We start from the raw sequence: 23,411 nt of genomic DNA, 5'->3' as shown, positions 1-23,411 counted from the left end.
TTATGGCCATAACAGCCAGCAGCCAGAGCACATACAGGGTGGTATGAATTCTCTACTTACCCTGCCTCATTGCTGGGCACTGGCTGGGGGAGAGGTAAAAGGACAACTAACACTAAGAAGACTAACACTAACCCAACACAATACTGACGCAGAGAGGGAACTGAGGGATGGCAAGAGAACTGTCTTTGCAAGCCAACTGGCAGAGAGAGTTCTTCTGAGAAGTTTGTACTTTAATGCCTCCCTTAGGGTTTTCATTTGCTATTTATCAATGATAAGCTCCTGGGATTGAATTCATTCTCAGTTTTTATCAGCCAGGAGCTGCAAGTAGGAGGAGACATTGGGAACCCATTCTCTTTAATTCTCTCATGAGCTTCTCTTTCATCTCACTCATCAGTTTGTACACAACATTTCTACTGTGAATGATTTAGAATCTGAAGGCGCTATCCAATTCTAAACAATGATCTGAGTTGCCATTTGCTTATAATGTGCTGCTTGGAACCACATACCCACATTTTCAATTACCCTCTTGCAGGAGAAGGAATCCATAAACTTCAAAGTAAAAAAACAGGCACTGGATCTGTTTTTCACCATGCTTATGATACTGAAGTAGAAACAATCGACAAGAGCAGCTTCCTTCTCCTTTCCCTTGCTGCCACCATGTGGTGGTGGTGACCCTTGCCCATCCTCTACTGGTTATTCCTTTAACATTTTTTCTTACAGCACCTGCCCACCTCCCTCCCACAGATCCCCCTGACAATTAGGCAGATGCTATCACTCTTCTTCAGAGGAGTGTAAATTCCTATCGTGAACTTGAGTAGTTTAGATAGATAGAGCATGTGGCAAAAGTAGATTTCATCTATGATAAATTTCCTCCATGGGAATGATAGGATTGAAAGGCTCAGGAATTCACATCTGCCCATGTCTCAACAACACTAGGCATAAACATGGAATGTTCAGACACCTGTTTCTCTCTCCTTACCTTCCTCAAGGGTTGTCCATGTCCTCTTCGGGAGCCTCAAAGAGGAGCTGCAAGAATTCAGACATTTCCCAATGTTAATATCTCAGAAATCTCTGGAAAACCTTTCAGAGTCCTAGGAAGGGGTATGCTTCTCAGTTTTTTGGGGGGAGAGTCCATGGTGCTATTGAGTAGTCTATGCATAGAGAAGAATAGGATATGTAATTCATTCTACACACAAAGAGTGCCTGCTGTGTGTCAGACACTGGGCTCAATGCTGGGGCGGGTGGAGGCGGGGAGACAAAGGCAGATAAAATTGTCTACCCTCATAGTGCTCATAGTTTAATGGGGAAACAGATCAGTAAATTGATAATTATAAAAACAAAGTGCTAAATACAATGATGGAGATCTGAACAAGGTGACAGTAAATGAATGAATACTTTAAAAGAGGTAGAGAGATGTGCAATATTTTCTTTTAACAAACCAGCGGGCAAAGTTCTCTGGTTTGTTTAAAAGCCCAATAAACAGCTGCAGCTTTCTTGGACTGAGTCAGAAGATTGTGTTTTGCGCGCACGCGCGCGCGTGCGTGCGTACGTGTGTGTGTGTGTGTGTGTGTGTGTGTGTGTGTGTGTGTGTGTGAGTATGTGTGTGTTTAAAGTGATCTGGGTGAGGACCAGGAAACTTGGGCTTTTTCCACCATAGTGCCAACTCCTCATTTAACCAACATTGGAAATCTTGAGTAATCAGTCACCTCCCTGTACATTAAGTTTCTCTTTTGCAAAATTGAAATAGCAACTCTTCCTATATTGTAGAATTATACACCCTTTTCCATCTAGGCTTGTGTCTCTGCCCCAACTTTTTCACCTGTGGAGAAAGGACATGACTGCACCCGAAGGCATGAGTTCTGCCCTTACTCGTCACATCCACCCGACAGTCCACGGACGCCTCCCCCAGGGGGTTAACCGCCTTGCAGGTGTAGATGCCCCCATCGAAAGGACCAGGCTTGCGGATTTCCAGTGAGCAGATTCCCAAATGAGTGAGGGCTCTGTACTTGGGGTTGCCTTGGATATCCATGTTGTTCTTCAGCCAGACAATCTTCGGCTAGAAGATAAGGATGAGGAGGCATCAAGGGGTGGTAAGAACCAGTTGTTCTTTCTGTGCTCAGTCTCTGAGACACTTTGCCTACAAGGTTTGGGGACACACCGGCCCGAGGAGCAGGAGCGGTAGGGTGCTTTAGGAACAGATGGTACAGGGATCTAGAAGAGATAATGGCCTCTAGGTAGCTCCCCATCCCTTCTATTTGGAAAGGGGTTCCCCTTCCAGGATCCTCAACAGCCTCCACGCTCCTCCTCTTGGTTGAAAAGAGCACCTGAAACCTTGCCTTGTTCATCAAGTATTCCTGACTAAAGGAAAAGTGATCACTTCTGTTCTGTCCTGCTCAAACAGCCCCTTTATGGATCAGAAGAACTGGGCGTCAGAATTGCCTCTTTTTTGTATATACATTATTGAATCGTTCATATTCTTTCCCACTGTTGGCTTGGGAGTTACTCCTGTCCCTCTGGTTAGAAAGTAGTTTCTAGAGTGGACTTACTGGTATTTTCTTTCTGAGATGTTATGGCCACATAGTCTGGCCCAGGACTAGTACACAAAAGGTACTTGGTAAAGGTTTTTATGCCATGTGTGGAGTGGGTAGGTTGCAAATAGACAGGGAACCATGCTCAGAGTTGTGGCCAAAGGCTCAATTTTAGGCAGCTCGCATGTGCGTGGCCCTGATCAGATGAAATGCGGTGGGGGAGTAAGTAGAAACCAACGGGACTCCATCACCCCTGCCAGAGAGACAGACAACTTTGGAGCTCATTCCCAATTGCCAGCCGGTCAGAAAGTGACATCTTCAGACATAAGGAACAAACACTCAAAGGAATACTGGGAGACATATATAATACTCTTTGTAATACTTTAAGCAATAAAACAATTTTAAAAAAAGGAATACTGGGAATATTCTCCACGTTGGCCTGTCTTGGACTCCAAGTGCCCTGACTGTTCCTACAGGACCTGTTATGGAAGAGGCAGATGATGGCGATGGGAACAAACGTTCTGGTTGGCATGCTCTTCGACATAGCTAAGGTTAGAGCAGGCGCAGGAAGCAGCATGGCACAGCCACCCATAGAACTCCCCACTCACCTTGGGAGAGGCACGGACGCAGCAGAAGAGGTGGGTGTCGTAGCCGGTGACTGTAGTGCAGTTCACCAGAGGCTGGGTGAACTTTGGAGCTTCAGAGAAATCTCGCTGGGCAAACCCCTTAGTCTTGTAAACAGTAACTGAGGTGACCAAGAAAGGCCCTGATGTAGTGCCTGCGGTCTCCATCCTCCTGCAAGTCTTTATCCTTCACTTCCCAGCTCGCACCTTACCTGCTTTCTGGATGTGGGCAAGGTCGGCAGTGATGGGGGCCGTCTCACTGAGCCCACACTGGTTCTCAGCAAAGACTCGAAATGCATAGGAATTGCCGATGATGAGGTTGGAGACTGTGAAGCTGGTGCGGTGGTAACGCTCCAGCACTGTGAACCACAGCTTTGGGGTCCCAAGAAGATGCCATGAATGAGACACCTGTTTTGTGAACTCAGTCCACTTTAGCCCACCATGTGGAGCTATCAGAGCCCCATTCCAGAATGTGCTATGCCGCCTTCCCTTCCTCCCTCCCCGCTGGGCCTCACCCCAGATTTTGTGTCAGCCTTCTGCACCGTGTATCCCAGGAGTGCCGCATTGCCTGTGTCTTGGGGAGGTGTCCACTCCAGGGTAGCGTTGGAGTCCCAAACGTCCACCAACTTGATACTCTGCGGAGGGCCTGGCCTCTCTGAAAGGGCCAAGCATGGCACAGGGCAGGGAACAACTCACGTGCGTGGAAATGGCTTCAGGAGTGTCCCTTCTCCTCTGCTCAGCTACTCCTCCCTCCCTCCACTTCTGTGTCCCACACTCAGGGTGTGGGAGCCACCCTGGATTCCTCAGCTCTCTGTGATGCCTGGAGAGGGACCCCCGGAGGACCACCCCATCTCGTGCTCTCCCTACCTTACCGATCACCAAGATGTCAATGGTGGCGGTGGCCTCTAGCCCGCCTAGCTGCACACTGAGCTGGTAGCGACCTGAGTCAGCACGTTGGGCTTCTCGGATGAAGAGGATGGAGTCCTGCTCCCCATTCCGCACACTCACACGACTGGCATCCAAGGCACAGCTGTTATGTGTCCAGGTGGCTCGAGGTTTGGGTTTGCCCTGAGAAATAGGGATAAGGCTGTGAGCAGCCCCAAGAGGCCTCTTGACCCTCCCCCCAGTTCCACATGGTGACTTGATTTGCAGCTTCAAATTCCTTGAGTTAGAGATTGGTGGACTCTCCCAGGAGACTTCTGTCTTTCAGCAACAGCCTAAGGATCATGGGAAAAGGGGTGGCCTTGAGTCTCCCACCCTCTGTGAGTTTAGGTCACGGACATGCAGGGCAGCTGGGACTAACAATAGCTGCCCAAACTCCCGAGAGCCCTCCCAGCTGAGAGCTCCCAGCCCTCTGCAGACCGAGGGACACGCATTAGCCTCACCTCATCACATGGGGCCCAACCCATCCCTCCCTCAGCAGTGCAGATGGAAGGCCCATTTGGCCCTGACTTCTGGTGATATGGCTCCCTTCATTCAAGACCAGGACAACTGCCCCACTGCTAGTAGGACCCTTGGTATCTGTTTCCAAATCAACCCTTGTCCTGGTCCCAGCCAAGGTCCCAGTGTGGGGCTGGGGTCTGATCACCTGGAACGGAATTCGTAGGTTCACAGTGTCTCCAACCTTGCGGATGTAGGTCTGCCTCAGCGCCCGAGGTAACCAGATCTTAGGTTGCTCTGAGTGATGGAAAGGGAGAGAATGGGGTGGTGAGCCTCCTATGGTGGGAAGAGTGGTGCTCAGAGGGAGTGGGTACTGCCTTCAGATGTGCTCCATGGGCAGGTAACCCAGGCTTAGCAAATTAAGTTCTCTTGTAGGGAATGGGAAGATTGCTCCTATCATCTTGCTGGGGTGTAGGGACAAACAACTGGCTAAAGGACCCTCTAGGGAGCGTCAGTCTTGGCAGCAAGAGCACTGGAGTGGGAACCTGATGCTTCTGTTAATTTATAACCAGCAACTCCTGACTTTCCATCAACTAAGATTTCTTTTTTCTGTTTGTGCACAGACAAGTCCAGTCTGTGTGGTTTGTCTTTCCACCCGTTCACTACATTTATCCTTAACAACACTCCTTTTGTCAAGGCCACTTTCAATGTTAATTCTGACCTCCAAGTGTCAGCTCTGTCCCCCAGTTGGGTGCCAGACCCGAGGAGAAAGCTTTCCCTTCCAGCACCCTAGACCCACTCAGACAGCACTGATGTCATTGCAGAGGTTGCTGGCGTCTGGGTGCCCTCCTCTGCATGGCTGCCCTGCTCAGTGCCTGCACAGTGTTCTTCCAGTTTGTGGAGGATCACTTTGTACAAACAATCTGGGACATACTAGATCCACTGCTTACTTACCCTTGACCTCCCAGTGAGAAGAAAGATTAGATCATGTTTATTGGCTTCCAGGATGAAGACAGGAGATGCTCAGAAAGTGCTGAGTGTGACGTTTGGAAAAGGCCCAGGTATAATTTCTCTCCTTGGCCTCAGGCTGCCTTGACTGAGAAAATGCAAACATCCCACCTGGGTTCCCTTGGTGTCAGCTAAGACAGACACCATTTTCCAGCCTTTTGGGGGCTCCTGTCTCCTCCTTTCTCAGGCACACATAGCCCCTGCTGCTGTTCTCGTAAATGGAATGTGACAGTGCCTCAGTTCCCACCAACTTCCCAGCCTCCCCTAACCATTCATTCCTAGCAGTTGGACACTCACTCCCGCCCCACCCCCAGCACAATTGCTTGATAGTGGATTCCAAATTTTTGATAACATCCATTTCTTGTAAATACATTCCTAAGCATTCACCCCAATGTACATTTACCTATAAATTGAACTGTTTAAATATATATACATTATATACTGCAAAATTTTGAATGATGAAATTTAAAATAAAATAGTGGTTCTGCTTTGTTCTTTCTACCCCTCAATTTTTAGATCGTTGTCTAGAGACCAACAATTTCACTCCCACAGTTACGATCTCAAGATCATCTGGCCTTTGTAAGTGAACATAACCACAGACATTCAGTGCACACTGTCCATTTTATTTACCTAGTTTCCTTTTCTGCTGTGTGCCTTATGTTTTCACTTGGGTTGTGCTGTCTTAGACTGCACTTCACTCCTGCAGGAATGAAGGGGTTCAGGGCCTCCAGTGCTCTGAGCGCCCGTCCTCCCTGAGCCGCTCAGGGTCTGCTAGCCTCAGTAGGAATAGGACAGCCTCAGCCCAGGCAGCTGAATGACCCTGCTCTGCTTGCTCTCTGTTTGACTTTGACTTTGGGAGGGGGCGGGGCATGAAGAACAGAAGAAGTGTTTGTGCGATGTGTTGCTCTCCTGGGGCCATCTTGGCAAGCCACCAAGGCGTTGAGAACAGGCGGATATGACTTAAGGGTTTTCTGAAAAAAGAGGGCAGCAATTGAAAAGGAGGGTCAAAACCTCATCTTGTTGGGCTTGGTTCCCCACTGTTGGTGGGGAAGTCACCCTTCACACTTGCTGGGGAGAGGGCTGGAGGGGAGCCTCCAGAATGTCTGTGGTATGAAGGGCCTAGCTGAGCACCCAGCACAAGGAGCAGACTGGAAGGAAAGGGCTTGGAGAAGGAAACAGTTTTGCTGAGAGTATCATGTCTAGTTGGGAAGTTGTGCTGGACCGGGACTCCTGCTTCCCCATCTGAGCATGGCAAACCTGTCCACACTTCTGTCTTCCAGCATCCACCTGAGACTGGGCACCAAAGCCAAGGCTCTGACTGTGATCTTGCCCCTGGAGGGAGGTGGCAAATAAGGGACACCCTCAAGAATTGAAAAGGTTGAGGCGAGAAAAGAAGCCCAAGCTGTCATGCCTAGATGTGCTTTCTGAGCTCTGCTCTGCTCAGACTTCAGGGAGGAAACAGGCTTCTGTAGATGGGTGTGTGCTCATGTATCTGTTTCCACGTGGTGTTCCTTTTGTTTCTTAGAAAAATACCTTGCTAAGTGTTAGCATAGTTTCACCTGAACTACAGAGAAACATTAAAGAAATGGGTTGATGTAGCACATAAGCTAAGAGAGGGAGGGGAATTAGGAGGAGGAGGAGCAGAATGGCCCTGAGATCCAGAGGGGATCCCAACAGGGGCAGAGAGAGAAGAGAGACTGTCAGCTAGGATGGTGGTCTTCTCCTCCCCAGAGGTCTGCTGTGAAGTTCTTTGTTTATAAGTGAGACTCCTGACACAATGATGAGTAGATAGGGGACAGACTGAAGTTACTAGACTGCTCCAACTGAGGTTCAGTAGGCGAGGATGTGGCTTTCAGCAGGCTCCCAGGTCCCCATTGGAGGGCAAAGGATGGTTTGAGGCTAAAGCAGCTGACAAAGTGTGGGAGGTGGCAGAAGAGTGTTTGACAGCTCCAGGTGCCTGGGCAGCAAGCAGCAGGCACTTCCCCAGCTCAACCCGGCCTTCTTGTCTGCCCTGCAAACAAGAGCAATCTGACCCTTTGCTGAGAATGTTAATAGGGGGGCTTATTTGGGGCATCTCTCTTCACACCTCCATAGCCCAGTGAGGTGTGAATTGTACTGACCTTGAGGAAACATGGCTTTCTCCTCCTCAGATGCCAGGAGGGATGTGAACCAAAGACTAGAGCCCGAAAACAGAAGCGAGGTTTTCTAAGACCAGGTGTGAGACAGCCACCGTTTGGTTTCCTCCCTTTATAGAGTTTTGGGGGAAAGGCATTTTGAAAGTCCTTTGAGAGCCATTGGCTCTGAGCTGTGTCTCTCTTAGTGCTGTATTTCTCTCAGACAGGACGTTATCTAATTCTTTCTTAGAAATTAGTAGTGAAGATCACCTAAAGTCCAAAAATCTTGACTCTTCTTGATTAGAAAATTCCTCCTAGTTCACCCTAATTTCATTCCCCTGAAGTTTATGCCCATTTCCTTATTCTTTGCTCATGGGAAAGTTTGTTCATATCCTCTCATAATTCCCTTTCACATGGTTAAAGACTTTTTCTCCAGCAGTTCCCTAAGGGCTGTGTAGTCCAGATTGATGTTATGAATTATGGCCTGGAGAGGGAAGAAACAAGATGGACACATTTGCAGAGTGAAGGGGGGGTGTGCATGTGTGTGTGCGTGTGAGTGTGTGTGTCGTCAGTGAATGGTTACCAAAACATGGCAAATGCACAAGATGAACTGTGGCTTTGAAACATAACCAGAGATTTCCAGGGATCCCAAAAGTACCAGCATTTCTTAGAGAAACATTAGCAGATGCTTAGAATGTGGCCTTGGACTTATCAGAAACCTGTCTGGAGGAGTGTGATGGGAAAGGCATATGTGACCTCAGGAACACCTCGTGAAGGACAAGAATGTCTTCTCATTGAAGACCATGAAACTAAGGTCAGAAAAAAATAAAAGGACATAGACATAGGCAACACTTCTCTGAGAAGACTTATTGCCCTTCCCTGCGGCAGTCTTCCCCTCTGCTGGTGCCTTTCGCCCTGGCTCACTGTCCTTCTCCCCAGCGCTGCTCCAGTCATGATTCCTGGTGATTTCCACAGCCATCCTGCCAACCTCTGCCGGGCCTTACACCATGCCTGCTACTCCTCCAGGAATTTAGTCCTCCCCTGCTTCACCCTTGTTCCTTGGTCATTGTCTAGATCAGTAACTGCAGCCCCTCTATAATCTGAATTATAGCATCCCATTCTCTCATCCCCATCTCTATGACAGAGATGGCCAATTGCCCACCCAGATTTACATGATCTCTTCCACAGTATCATGATCTCTGAGTAAAATTGATGAAAATCACTCCTGAACCAAGGCTTTTAAGAAATTAGTTCTCTATTTCTCCTTCCACCTCTGGTCAGCTCAACTAGGCTCAGGTGAGCAGCACGGAGCTGTCGGCAGTGGGGGTGGGAACCAGGGACTGGAAGGGGCACCCACCACCTCCTAGCTCAAAAATGCCTCTTTGCCGAGAGGCTCAGGGAGACCACCATGGAGAACAAGCCACATGCTTCTCCCAGGAGGGCTCTGCTTCCATGGGGCTCAGATTCTGAGAGGTGGGGTTTCCCATGGGAGCTAGTGGGGGTGTTGGGGTAGGCCCCGGATTCATGGCACTGCCCAGGGAGAGGCAGAGTGTCATGGACTATTCACTACTTAGTCTTCCAATCACAATAGCTTTTCATTTCCCTCTTTTAATCTAGACAGCCACGATCTCACCCTCATTCCCTTTCTGACTGGCTTTAGTATAGTAGGTCCTCCTAGTCCCTGTGATAGATATTTTTTAAAGGTAAAAGTATAAACATTATTAGTCATTGTAAAGTGCCACAAACACCATTTACCGAATTCTCAGCTAAAAAAGCAAACACCCAGCAGAGATACAGGAATAGCAAGAAAGAGTCCACCAAGGAAGGGGGTGGGGGACTCCAACCAATGCTCCCCCGTCCTCAGTCCCCATCCCATGAAGTCGTCCGCTCTGCATAAAGCTAAGGCGGTGCCATCAGGGAGTCGGAATATCCTCCCATCTCCCACCACCCTCCCTAACCCCACGGTCACCTTCTAGAGGGGCCAGGAGCTGAGGAATAGGGCTGCTGGCCCCCTGTCGAGGTGAAGTCTGGGGTTCTTCCGCATCTGCTGGGCTGGCTTCTTTCACCTTCAGCGTGGGTCCTGAGGCCACCTCCGGTGCCGTGACTGCCTCCATGCTGGGCCACCCAAGGCTGGGCTCCAGCGGCAGATTTTCACTGTTGGTGCTGAGGGAGGGGCTGAGCACCTGCTCTTCAGCCTCTCCAGGGGTCCCTGCCATGGGGTTATGTAATTGGGCTGGCTTCTCCCCACCCCGCTACTCCCAGAAGAAGGGCTGAAGCAGGGCTGGGGCAAGAAAGGGGGATCAGACAGCAGCCCAGAATAGCCACAGGAGGAGGGCCGAGGTGGCCCTGTTATCTTGGGAGTGAGATGACACCCCTCACGCAGCACCAGGGAGGGAGGAGAGAGCTTGAGCTTCAAATAGCTCCCCCTTCTCCCCCACGCAAAGACCATCCAGACAGGGCCTCTGGCTCCTGTGGGGTTGGGTGACATCTTGACTTCTGACCTCCAGCTCATCCGACATGGTGTTCAGGTCCAAAGAAAGGGGCCCCAGAATTAGCTGAGTGACAGGCACATCTTTAACTGCTCTTTCTCTCTACTCCCATATTCAATGAGCTGTAAATTTTTAACTTGACCTTTTTTTGTTGTTGATACTCTCCTGAAGATATTTTTTCCATTGATTTTTAGAGAGAGTGGAAGTGGGGAGGGAGGGAGACAAAAACATTGATGTGGAGAGACACATCTATTGGTTGCCTCCCACACATGCCTCAACAGGGGTGGGAGCTCGAACCTCCAACCCAGGTGTGTGTCCTTGACCAGGAATTGAACCTACCACCCTTCAGTGTGCCTTCAGGGGAACGGGTCAAGGCTCTAACCATTTAGCAACACCAGCCAGGGCTTGTCAACTTGACCTTCAAGGGTATGTCCCCATTCTCTCCCCCTCTCCCTAGTAACAGTGGAAGGTAGTCTGCACTCTGGAGCCAGACTACCAGGGCTCATGTTGGCCCATCACCAACTAGTTGTGTGACTTGCGACACATCACAGTCTGTCTTAGTTGTGTTTCCTCATCTGAAAAATAGAGATGATAGTAACCATAGGGTTGCTGTGAGGATTAAGAGAGGCAATCTGTGTAAAGTGCTTAGCAGAGTATAGCTGACTAAGTGCTCGATAAATGTGAGCTATTTTTAGGTCAGGGCACTTGCCCCTTTGAAAGCTCCCTGGCCTAGGAGATAAAGTACAAAGAAAGTGAGAGGCAGCAGGGGGAGGAGGAGAGCCAGGGGCATAAGGTCAGAGGACTTGAGTGTGACTTTTGGCTATACCGCTCACTCATTAGCTGGGTGACTCTGAGCCAATCACTGCCTCTGAACCACAGGTCTTTGGTCTGTGAAACAAGGATAATGAGGCTGGGGTTGAGTTGAGGATAAAGTGATAAAAATGTAGGGAAGTGGCCAACCCACAGTAGGTGTCAAGTTACATACTGAAGGTCCTATATGATTTCCAGTTCACCAAACCATCATTCTACGTGTGAGTACTCCATCCAAATGATCTGGTTTCCTGTTGTGCTCTTTATCCCCAGAAGCCAGACTGTGTATCCCCTCGGTATATACATCTCTATTTCTATATAGACTTTATTTTTAGAGGTTTAGGTTCACAGCAAAGTTGAATAGAAATATGGAGTTCCCATATACCCCTCCCCACTAGGCCCTTATTTTTTTAAGGAAAAGTGAGTGTGGTTGAATGAATAGGCTCCTTACTCATGGTTACCTTTTAGCTCTCAATTTGGGGGCAGAGTCAGTAGGATCCCAATAGTCTGTGTTAGTCTTGGGATGTGGGACAGAAGCCCTCTTTGTGACTTATATAGGGGCTCACGACCAGGACACACTGTACACACACTTTGGGGTGCAGGAACCTGTTTATCAGGTTCAAGGGGGGGGTAGGGCGGGGTCAGCAAGAACCTCTCCTAAAAGAAATATTTTGGATGAGAAGAAAGGGGCAACTCTTTAAAAGGCCTTAAATGAAATGGATCAGGAAGGACTATGAATAAGAGCAGCAAGAGAAATGTAAGAGGAGCAAATGGAAAGATACCAAAGTTAAACTTCAGTGTTGTCATTTGTCAAACCTGCTATAAGGAACATATAATTCAGGAGAGTAATTGTATGTTGCTGTGTCCAGAGGAAAAGTAAAGCAGTTGAAACCTGAGAAGGTGTGCAGGGTGGGTCAGTTAGACTTTCTGGGGGAAAGAACAAGAAAGCTGGTCCTACAAATACCCATGGGAAGTAGATCTTTATGAGCATAAAGAGGAAGAAAAAAAGTAAGTAGTTTCCCCCATAAATTATCTTAATACCTTTCATGCTATAAATGTACAGTCCTGGCACTTCAATTGGCTTGTGTGCTGGTTTGGTTTGATTGCTGAAGCTAGAAACTGGAAAAGCTATCATAGTAACAAATTGTAGTTTAGTCATTTCAGTAGGTCAGGTAACAAAGTCCCAGTCTGTTTTATTTCTAACCCAAATATTGCAAATATACAGAAAATTACCAGTACAAAGTTAAACACATCCAAATTTATTTACACAATGCTAAAGAAAGTTGAATTTTGTTTCCATTTTGTGGAATTTTATTATGGGGTCTGGCTTTGTTGTGTAAATGACATGGGTTGTTGAGACTTGATTATCCCACCTCACATGCAATTTTCTGTTCCAAGGGAACAGAAGACTGGTTTGTTTTTAGCGCACATGCAGTAATGATCTTAATAACTGCTTTACACTTTAGTAGGAAGGCAGCTATCCCCTAGTTTGGGGAAGAGGCAAAGATACAGAACAAGAGGGACCACATGCTCAGAAAGGGAGCAAGAGACAAGAGGGGGTTGAACAACAGGCACATGGAGACCCTGAGCATTTCTGTGCACGAGGATGAGGAGGAGGGTACGACTAAACCCTCTTCCCTAGATGTCCAAACACAGGAGGTGGGCAGACTATCAGGGAACATTCAGTCACCTGACCACAAATGGAGGGCATGCGGAAGAGAACTGCAGTAGAGATCTGGGACACATCAATAAATCATTAGCATGTACACTATACAGTTTATACATGTATATATGTACATATATATAAAGGTACAGATTAGTTTGTTATTTTCTATAAACAAGAACGCTTAAGAATGCACTGGTGTGAAAAAATGCATACAGCAAGTTGAAGACAATTTCAAATTCATGTTCCGATTCTTGTTATAATGTGACGTAACCAGGAAATCAACATGCTGCTGCGATTTCAATCACCCTCCATGAGGGTAAGGCCTGGGCTCTGCTGGGCAGGATGGTGCTCCCAGAGCCGCCTGAGCTGGGCAAACGGTGGCAGATGGGACAGAAAGCCTGGCACCTGCTGAGTGCCAGGGCTGAAAGTCTGGCCCCTCCCATCACTCCATCATGTGGCAAATCTGAAACTTTGGTTTTGTTCAAAGGACATTTAGTCCATGCTTATTTTCCTGCTTGAGAGAAGGTAGTAGCAAAGTTGAAAGCTGAATCTCTTCCTATTTGAGCAGTTCCAAGTCTCCAGGCTTCAAGTGGGGCGAGGGGGCTGTACCGACAATTAGCAGGATAAGCTCTGAGCCCATGCACACAGGGGCAGGGCTCTTAGAGCCCTCCTAAAAGGGAAGAGAGAATCTCTACTTGGATGATTTGCCTGGAAAATAAAGAACTGGCGTGGCAGGTGGCCTGCCACCTGGGGTGGGTCTGGACAAGCCAACACTCCTCTCTGTATCCCTGGTATCATGACAAAGGCCTTGGGAGAACCAGCAGGAGCTGGAGGTGGCCAGCGAATTACTAGTCTGTCGGGTGAGAAGCCAGCTTGGGCATGCAGAGGCCCTGAGGCAGACCTGGCAGGTTCTATGTGATAACTAACCTATTGAATCTTCTGAGCCCAACCTAGAACAGCCACACACTCTAGACACTTTATTCTTCTACGTTTATTTCCATCCAAATGACAGCCTAGGTGTATGCATCCCTGGTCTCTGGTCTCACTGAAAACCAAAAGCCCCCTCAGGTCTAAGATACCTGTCCACACAGCAGGAAAGATGGCAAGTTCTCCACCTGCATTTAAGAGCTCAGACCCACTTTGGATGGTCTGATATGTCCACTCTCTCTTATGATGATAAATTTTATTGCTGAAGCCACTAGAAATAATAATCTCTTCTGCTATAATCAAGCCCGGAACTTTCTACAATGATATGCTATACTTTACTTTCAAAGATAAGGCTCCTAACCCAACGTCAGTAGGACAAATTAGAGATCTTTTTTCTTAGATGCAATCATGGACTTAGGCTGTTTTGTTCATTGGCTGAGGACATATACTTGTGAGTGAGCAGGCTGATGTAGAACACTAACTAGCTGATAAAGGGAATACACCAGGCTTGTTAGCAGTCCTCAAACCAACTGAGCCAGCTAGCCAGCCAGGGATGGGAAATGAGGAGAATGGAAAAGTGACTCTCAGTGGAGAGTTCATTCCTGCACTCTTAACAGTGACCCTTAATGAGGTGAGAAGCAGTTTCTAAACACACTATCAAAACTATCATTGTTTTTAGCCAGGAAAAACAGGAGAATAGAATTTTTATCAAGGTGGCAAAAGGGCACTAAACACTGCTCTGAAAGAAATGCCACTGATTCCTGCCCCACAGAACAGCCAGTCTGCAAGGAAGGAGCCTGTTCAGGGAGGCAGCACCTGCACACAAAATGTTCCAGAGTTCATGTTCCAGCCCACACTGCTCGTGATATACAGGGGCCCTGGACAATTTACTCCATTTTTGTACCTCAGCTCTATCTCCTAAAAATGGGAAATACAACCCTATCTTTTATCTCACAAGAATGTTGAGGTTCAAATGACATATTGCAAGTGAAGCTGCTCTGAAAACTACTAATTTCTACAGAAATCCCAGGTATCATTATAAGCAAAGAGTCCTACTCTTATATGCTTAGAGAAGAATATTAACTTTCCTATAAATTAAAGCTGATTAGCGAATCACCATATCTCAGCATGTCTACCCCAGTGAGTATATGCTAGGGGAAAAGGTGTAGGTGAAATAGATCTTTTCTGAACATCAAATTCACTTTGGGCAGGCCCAGCTCAGTGGTTGAGCATCGCCCCATGATCCAGGAGGTCAGAGTTTGATTCCTGGTCAGAGCACATGCCGAGGTTGTGGGCTTGATCCTCAGTAAGGGGCATGCAGGAGGCAGCTGATCAATTATTCTTTCATATTGATGTTTCCATCCGTCTCTCCATCTCCCTTCCTCTCTCTACAATCAATTTAAAAAAAACACTTTAAAAAATTCACTTTGGGCAGGAGGTGAGGATGTCTGGGACAAAGGCTGACACTCTATCCTTTGTGAACTGGTTTATCTTTGGAATTATTTTTTATTTAAAAACCTGCAAAATGAATGAGCTTTTCCTAAAAGATGAGTGCTCTCTGGCTCTAACAAATACTAATTTTCTTCACAAAAACTGCTCTCCCTAACATTATTTTCTAACTGAAGCTCACTGACTCATTTAATTTTATGCAGTTTCCAAGTCTCTATAATTCTCTGTCCACTCCCTCCCCCACTTTCCCTGCTGCTGTTATTCCATTCTGGTGAGGAGAGAACTTTAGCCATCTGCTCACACATTCTGACAAAAGTTAATTTGGCACATTTACTTTTTATGGGCTTTCTGGCCATAAAATGAACTAGCAGCAAAATGGCAGTTACCAGAGAATGTCCCAATCATACTTATTGGGAGAAACCGTGACCAGCACAGCAGGTACGCCAAGACCAAAAGCATACTATACTATATTCCTGTATAGCAAATATTCAAGCCGTATTAAAATTAATTATTGCAGCTTTCCATGACTAGATGGCCACCCAAAAATCCATCTCACTACATTCTATAATTGATTGAATTTGAAATAAATGTCAAATGGAAAACTCCCTTAAATTTAAAATATGAACTTAATGTATCACACAAAACCTCATCTTACACTGGAAGCGTTTTCAGTTGGTTCAGCCAAAAGGTTCATGCCAATAAATTACTTGGCAAAGCTGGGGAGAAGGGGCAAGGAAGAGAGCTGGCAATAAAATTCTGATTTTAAAAATAAAGCCTATAAATCTGAAAACATGTCTAGTCCTGGCTCCACGTACAACAAGCCACCTAAGAGGAAACATGTAAGCAGCCAATTGAATGATTCACCACTGAGCCAACACAGCAGGCAGCAGGGCACGAGGAAGCCCATGTTCCGTCCGCAGGGGCTGCACCGCCTGGGCAGACACCCCGGGCAAGCCCCGCGCCCTGTCCTTGAGCAGGTCTGCAGGCACACACACAGCATGGCTTGAAAGATCTCAGAGGAAGGAAGAATTTCTCCTTTCATAGTGCTCTATCTAGTCAGTTCTCTGCTGCGCCCTTCTTCCTGCCCCTAGTTAAAAATATTGCCCTTTAAGTTCTCCTGATTTAGTGTCTTGGAAGCACATGGTTAAGTTAGTCACCAAAGGGCAATTAACAAGGGTATTGCCTAATTAAGCAGGAAAAAGGAAAATCACTGATCTATGGTCCCTGGAAAAAATAAAAAAGGAGGATCGGGTGTGCAACATTCTCGGAGGAGGGCTGTCCCCAGAGGCAGAAAGGCTGCCCAGTCATGCCAGTCACCAGCGCCTCCGTGTTCATCTCTGCAGCTGCTTTGTGTCACCAGCAGAGCCTAGGGACCGCACCGGCTACTTGTGAGGGTTGATGCTGGAGTTGGCAGGTGCCCTGGGGCAGGCGCCATGCAAAACATGCAGGAGTACAGTTAGTGAAATGTTCCCTTCAAATTCCATTTCATTTCCCGTAAAAAACAAAAACAAACCCCAAAGAGCCCATACTTTGCAAAAAGACAACTTGAAATAAGAGGTTAAAGATTTAAAAATGTCTCCCCCTCTTCTCAGAGCCAATTGTGAGTGTTTAGGGTTTTGCCCCCACCACCCCCTGCATGTCTTTAGTAGAGGTCCTTCTGGCTTTGACGGAAGCAGCAGAAACAGAGCTGGATCCCTTGCAATGGGAAATTTATTTCCCCAAGTCGGAGCCACAGGGAGTGTAAGAGGTACTGTGTTTCCATCATCCATGTGCGGTCCCAGCTCCTTTGAAGAGCTATTCCAGGAGGTCCTGAAAGACATAAATTATATTATTTAACAGACTAAAAAATTCCTATTTTGAAAACAATTACCTCGTTTCTGGCTGACCGAGTCATAGTCATTAAGTTTCTGCTTCTAGCTTATACCCTCATTTGTCTCAATCACATCTTGATCATGCACAGGAAAAGAATCACTCTTTTTTTGTACTTCTGGATCACCCTCAAGAAGAAATGGCTCACCTCATCTGAGTCATCATGATAACCACTTTTATTGGTGTGGGAGGCTGTGTCCAAAGCATCCACACCGTCCACACCATTAGCCTCTGCATGCTGCTGCAGCACGGAGTACCGATGCACCAGGAACCTGCGAATACAACCCTTCATGAATCCCAATGTGCTGAGGAGGGTGTGTTTATTATAGCACCAGCTTTTCCGAGTTTTATACACTCAGAGAAGGAGTCACACATACAGGAAGCAGGCCCATAGTTGGCTTACGGAAAATATAAGATCTGAGAAGACTTGGGCCTGACGTTTCAGAATGTCACTTCTTTTGCTAAGGGCAGACTCAACCATGTGCCCTTGGCTGACTTCTGGTTTGACTGCAGTACCTTTGATTGACTTCCATGTTCCTTACCTTCCCCCACAGACGTATTTCTTCACAATGAGCACTCCTGCTACAACTGTGACTAGCATCAATCCCACGGTGGCCAGGATAATTGGAACAGAATTTGACTTGGAATTCTTGATAAATGAAAACACACACAAAAAAAATTCAGGCATGAATATTCTAGGACTGAATTCAAAGATGCTGCTGATTCCCCTCATTTCCCTGAGTGATCTACAGTCTTTAGGCACTTCATGATGCTACTCTTTCAACCCCCCACGTGAACCATCTCAGGAGGATGAACCAGGAGAATCACACCTGGCAGAGGGTCACCAGAACTTCGACTACCTTGAAGCTGTCAGAATGGTGCAGTCTCAGTGGTGTCAGTGTCAGAGTTACACTGGAAGCCTTGGCAACTTCCTAGATCAAATGGTAATGTGACTGTTTCCTACTATCACTGTTTATAAGTCTTAGAGCTTTTAAGGGTGGAGCCAGAAAGGGAGATGATGATAACAGTGGGCTGAACGAGTCTAGAACAGGGCCATCAGCTGGAAAGAAGTTGTGCGAATGCTATATCACACGACACCAAGATTTATCTTTTTTTATTTAATTTTTGGTATTTTTTTTTTACAAATAAGCCTTCTCATATCATTGTGACCTGCTTGCTTCTGGGTGGGGAAATAGGGAGTGTGTGTTTTCATTGTATCCAAGAGGAGGTCGAGCTGGATTCTGGGACAGGTTGTGTCCCTGTGGGCGGGAGTCCTGTGCAATCACACCCACAAACACTCTGAGGACAGCCACCAGGAGTGCAGGGTGGGGCGCAGAGGAGGACCCCGCCCCTTGACAAGTACACACACCCACGCATTCTTCTTCCACTGCCTTCTTCACCCTGCCCCTTGTCAGGCCCTCACCCTCAGAAGTTAGAGAAGAGGGGACTGCAGGTTGTCCCTCTCTCATTTTACAGATTAGGAAACTGGGACCCGCAGTTTACTGCCCCAAGTCACACTGCTGGTGTAGTTTCTTTATCGGGGTTTCTTCTTTACCCACCCCCCCAATTCCAGCAGATAGTTCAGTACCACAGATCGGTAGTCAGCCCCGTAATCTGCTTCTATATCAAAACCAGCCCATTATTACCACTGTTCAGTTTTTCATTGTGAGCATACCTGGCATGACTTGGCACAGAGTTCCACCCTACCTATGGCCCAGTGCGCTTCTCTTTCACACGTGCAAAGTCCAGCCCTTTACAGCCAAACTTCTTGAGTCTTTTTCCCAAAGGACCCTGAGCCTCAGAATGTCCTCAACTCTATGCTTCTAAAACTTGGAACCACTTTATGAAATACCGTACTATTTTTTCCCCAACAAAAAACGTCAGTAGATGAGCTTATTGGGTTATATGACCCATCCTTCACCCTGACAGTTTCCTGTGCAAAGGGAAGCCTGACAGATCATGAAACCCCACTTGTACCTAATCCACATCTACTTTGACATACCTGCTTTTCTGGACTCAAAAAGTTGCTTGTGCATTTCTTTTTCAAGTCTTTTACCTCTCGAACTGGATTCACTCCACCTTGGCATTTGTCTCCTGGAATTTTCCGGTATCTGAAAGGCAGAGAAAATTTGTTAACAGAATACAAGGATACATTACTAAATTCTTGCCTATTTCCTAAAAACAAGATCTGAAAAGCTCCTCATCCTTACACCATCTTTCAGGCCTGGGGGGAGATCCACAGGGATGTTTTGGGGATATTTTGTGTATTTTCAGGCCTGGCTGCAGGGACATGCCTGCCTTTCTGCCTTAAGAGACTGTGCCAAAGGTCTGTGATCCAGGAGAGCATGTTAACACCCCATTCGAAAATGGGAGGGGGAGGGAGCCAATGAGGCTCTGTCTAAATTAACAGAAATTAATTCAATCCTTAGTCACACTAGTGCCAGTAGCCACAGGGCTGGTGGCTACTGTACCAGACACACGAGATGACAGAACATTTCCATCATCCCAGAAAGTTCTATTGGACAGTGTCTCCTAGAGCACCCTAAAGCCCTGCACAGATCTGTGTGTGGAGAAAAGCAGCTTTTCGCTCTGAACAAGGGTACTCATTTGTCACAAAGGAGAATGCCATCTCACCCATTTGTGGTCAGGTGCTCCTCTCTGCCATACAGACAAAACTCTAGGTCGTGGCCCTTCAGCTCTGGCTGTTCCACACACTTGGAGTCATTTTCTGGACGGAAGTAGCCAAAATCACTGCAAGAGTCCACAAATAAAGTATCTTTTAAATTTGCTGAAAGACAGTAACTGACTAGCAATGAAGGTTTTTGTGGGTCAGTGGATGGTTAATATTCCAGTCTTGGGTTGCCAGAAAGTAGCTCAGGAAGGCCTGTGGCATCTATAAAGAAGGTCCATTTAGAAAAACACATGGAGAGGGCTTCATTGGGGAAAACAGTTATGGATCGGGTGAGTGATCAGGAAAGGTGTGCTGGAAGATAGGACATGAGGGGAAGGCCTGGTGGACTTAGGACTAGTAGCTGGGAGCACTGAGGCTGGGAGTCCTGCACAGATCGCTCAGGCTCTGGGAAGGGAAGGCCTGCAACCTGCATGGGGTGGGGACTCATGCAACTAAGACAGAGAAATAGTGGCAACAGCCACAGAACTAAACTTAGCAATTCTTTTATTTACCTCCAAATAACTCCTTATTATGTTATTTGGAGGTATACTATGGGATATTTGCAAACCTTTTCTGCCTTCTCCACTTCCGACCCTCTTAGCTTCTTAGATGGTCCTTACTGCCAATATGAATGCCCTGTCCTGCCCTCCATTCTATGCCAACTCTCCATAGCACCCCCCATCTGCTCTCCTTTCTGTTTTCCCCAAATAAATAACACTGCCTCCTCTCCGAGCTGAACCCTGCATGAGCACCTTTGGCCCATCCTTCCCACTGCCCTGGGGCCTAGCTTCACTGACAGTGTGGGAGACACCATCAGTCCCACTCATCTGGTGGCTTCTCTCTTCCTAACCCGTAAATACAGGTGTCTTACAGGGTTCTATAACTCATTCTCTTATTTTGTATCTGCTCTCCCTTTGTGAGCTTAACTATTTGTTGCAACAAAAGCTTCCAGGTTTTACCTCTCTTGAGCTCTAGACCTCCAGTTCCAAATACCGGCTGGACATTCACCAATTAAATTATCTGCCAGAAGAACCGCAAATAAAGAAAATGTTCCAAATACACCCCTTTCTCTGTTTTCTCCTTCACACCAGCCTTGCCTATCATTTTCCTTAGGTTTGTCCATGACACTACCTTCCGTCCCCCATCTGGACCCTAGTCACTTTTTTATCGTCACTCCTGTGGCTTCCCCTCATGACGTATCTTCCAGCACACCCTTCCTGATCACTCACCCGTCAGGCTCTAATGACCTGCTTCTTCCCAGATGCACAGGGTCCAATCCTACCACTTGTCAGGGCTCAGCTCAAATGCCACCTCCTCAGCAAAGCCTCTGACCCACCTCCTTCGGCGCCAGCTGTAATAGTGTCATCTCTCCCTAAATCCCTGGGACATTTGCCACCTTCTGTTTCACAACATGATTATGTGCATCTTACCCAGAGAGTTCGCAACAAACCTTCTACTTCCAGTTTGCACTGCCCTTGCACAGCAAGTATCTAGTGAATATTTGGGGAATATAAAGCTGCTGCTAGTACTTCAAGATTTTTCTGACAAATATTTCGGGGAGAGGGTAGGGAGAACAAAGGATGTTGAGGACACCACTCCTCCAAGAGCAGGGGAAAACCTCTGGGAAAGTTTTTAGGAATTCAAGATTTCAGGGAGAGTACCCTTCCCACTCACACGTGCACATTTCCCCAGCACGTGTGGCACAGTGTGGGCTTAGGGTCTCCACTGCAGGTTCATGTCCCAGCTCTGCCACTGCCCGGAGGAGCGACTGTGGGCAAGTCAGTCCTAATCTCTCTGTACTTTCTGTTACTTCTTCCCTCTGTGAAAGGGAAAGGACAACAATGCCCTCTCACAGGCTGCTGAGATTAAATGTAAATTGCTCAGGACAGTGCCAGTCCAGTCAGTGCTCAAAAAATGCAACTGCTGTCATTACAGCTACATGATGATCAAATATAATATGCCCTTCAGGAGCCTAGAGTTTGGTGCTGGAGGCAAACCTATACACAATGATTAAAATACAGTAAGAGCTGTGACAGGGGTTCTGTGGGAGCCTAGATGAGGGAAAACTGGAAGGCTTTAAAGAGGTGCTATCTGAACTAAGCACTAAAGGAATCCACCAGGCGTGGGGTCAGGCAGGGACGTGGGAGACTTTGCAGGCTGTGGAGCAGCGTGTCCAGTGGCTCGGAGCTCTGGAGAAGCGCAGCATGTCGGAAACCAGCTCAGTAATGAAGAGCCAGCCCATGTGCAGTCAGGGACGGGGACAGCCCTTGGAGTTTCAAGGATCTCTAGCCCTACTGTAACAAAACAAGTGATGTGAGTGACACTTCCCCTGTGGAAACGGGGAGAGGAGGACCTCTGGCCATTCCACAGACAGATATGAGCCACACAGGAGGACCCCCCAGAGTCAGACTTGGGTTTGCTTGGTCCTGTATTCTGTCACCTGTGGTTTGAGGGAATATGACAAGTTCCATAAGATGACTACCTGTGAGGTGAATCAGTCCCTCTTATTTGCCTTAAGTTATCTTGCTTAGACTACCTAGGGACTCCCTCGCCCCTGTATCATCACTAACCCCAGGCCAACCACATCACTGATCCTTCAGCCTGGAGGGTCCTGAGTCTGGGAGTTCACCTTGGTGGCTTCTAAACCTTGATGGGACACAGGGACCATAAGTATACTGCTGTCACCTAGTGTCTCGGGACAGAAGCACTCTTTCTGCCTTCAGTCCTGCTGATGACCCAAAACCTAAGTGCCACCTGCTGAACTCAGGCCGGCGGGCTCTCTGCTAAAGTCCAATGTCCTCTTAGCTCCTGTGCCACTTTCCTTGGTGTTTGTACCTCATCACCTTCTCTATTTTTTAATCTCTTCCTCCTTACATACCTCCCTCCTTACTATCATTGCCAAGTCAGGATTTCTGGGGGTTGCTGCTGGCTCTGCCCAATAATTAACTGTTCAATATGATAATATTATCTGTCCAATTATTAATGACTTTGGTTCCCTTTCTCTGTGCCTCAATTTCCTTAATAAGCAGCAGCAGTTCTCTGCTCTTGGGGAAGGAGGGAAAGAAAAGGATTGAAATATTGTTCAATCCTGTAAGACAACTGTGTTCCACTTCCCCCAGCACAGGAAAGGGGCTGAGGGATGCTGGTACCAGAGGAAGTCCTCCAGGGAGCAGAGACAGACGGACGGCTGCTTGGTCACCGCATAGTCCCGGCCATTCTGACAGACGGATGACTTGCGTAGCCGTAGGAACTGTTCTTTATAGCCTAAAATGCAGCCATCTCCATAATCTCCAGGGTCTGTGGAGTGAGCCAGCCATATCATATAGTCGTTCTCTTCACCTAAAGGAAAGACAGGTTGTTCGGGAAACTGCCTGGCACAGCGCTCACCTACATGAGGCAGCTGCCAGGCGACAGGAAGAACAAGGAGAGGAAGAGTGGGGATGTCTCACTCAACCCATCGCTTTGTTTTGGAATTGTGAAGCCACATTACATTAGTTGAAGCCTACTAGCAATGGGCATTTCCTCATACCAAAGGAGGGTTATTTGCATTTCACCACTCATTTGAGTATTAGGAAAACCCTTATTTGTTTCGAAGTGGGAAGCTGGATCGAGGATCTCTAGGGTTCCTTGCAAACTGAGAGGCTGCTGGCTAGATGTCTTGTCACTGATGCCCTCGCTCAACAGGAGCAACCAGATGCTTTCCTTTAGGACAAGATGCCAATGAGCCAAAAGCATAGGTTCAGTTTCACTATGGGTTCGTTTGCTTCAAACAGAAGGGAAAACATTCTGTCTCTAGACTTTGAACTGTAGTTGACTGGATGTCAAATGAAGACTGTTGATGAGAGTTAACCTGTCACATCATCCACTCTTGGAAAAA

General features: G+C 47.3%; 2 protein-coding genes across 4 annotated transcripts in view; both read right to left on the bottom strand.

Moving 5' to 3' along the window:
- Window positions 1-1,000: 1,000 nt before the first annotated feature.
- MYBPHL (myosin binding protein H like) lies at window positions 1,001-9,786 on the bottom strand. Its single transcript, XM_023757091.1, has 8 exons — window positions 9,623-9,786; window positions 4,740-4,828; window positions 4,024-4,219; window positions 3,667-3,806; window positions 3,364-3,523; window positions 3,137-3,273; window positions 1,870-2,056; window positions 1,001-1,026 (listed from the first exon to the last, which is right to left on the bottom strand). The coding sequence occupies exons 1-8, from the start codon at window positions 9,765-9,767 to the stop codon at window positions 1,016-1,018; spliced, it is 1,065 nt and encodes a 354-aa protein (XP_023612859.1). The 5' UTR covers window positions 9,768-9,786; the 3' UTR covers window positions 1,001-1,015.
- A 2,330-nt stretch (window positions 9,787-12,116) lies between these two features.
- The window catches only part of SORT1 (sortilin 1), a 38,979-nt gene continuing 27,684 nt past the window's right edge, over window positions 12,117-23,411 (bottom strand). For all 3 annotated transcript variants that reach the window (XM_006092590.3, XM_023757087.1, XM_023757088.1), the window contains 6 exons: window positions 22,684-22,873; window positions 19,498-19,614; window positions 18,866-18,974; window positions 17,406-17,512; window positions 17,012-17,135; window positions 12,117-16,803 (listed from right to left, as the gene is read on the bottom strand). In XM_006092590.3, coding sequence (XP_006092652.1) covers window positions 16,789-16,803; window positions 17,012-17,135; window positions 17,406-17,512; window positions 18,866-18,974; window positions 19,498-19,614; window positions 22,684-22,873 — 662 coding nt within the window. In that variant the 3' untranslated portion in view covers window positions 12,117-16,788. The remainder of the gene's footprint in view (window positions 16,804-17,011; window positions 17,136-17,405; window positions 17,513-18,865; window positions 18,975-19,497; window positions 19,615-22,683; window positions 22,874-23,411) is intronic.

The sequence above is a fragment of the Myotis lucifugus genome, unplaced genomic scaffold, assembly GCF_000147115.1.
Source record: "Myotis lucifugus unplaced genomic scaffold, Myoluc2.0 scaffold_101, whole genome shotgun sequence".
Lineage (NCBI taxonomy): Eukaryota > Metazoa > Chordata > Mammalia > Chiroptera > Vespertilionidae > Myotis > Myotis lucifugus.
This window is presented reverse-complemented; position numbering and strand designations above follow the sequence as displayed.

What these genes read in the sequence shown, in the direction of transcription:
- MYBPHL (XM_023757091.1), bottom strand. Translation starts at nt 9,767, where the DNA reads ATGGAGGCAGTCACGGCACCGGAGGTGGCCTCAGGACCCACGCTGAAG. An exon ending in GCTCCTGGCCCCTCTAGAAG is followed by an intron (nt 4,829 to 9,622) that starts GTGACCGTGGGG and finishes TCCATCACTCAG; the next exon opens with AGCAACCTAAGATCTGGTTA. An exon ending in TGCCCACATCCAGAAAGCAG is followed by an intron (nt 3,274 to 3,363) that starts GTAAGGTGCGAG and finishes TGGTCACCTCAG; the next exon opens with TTACTGTTTACAAGACTAAG.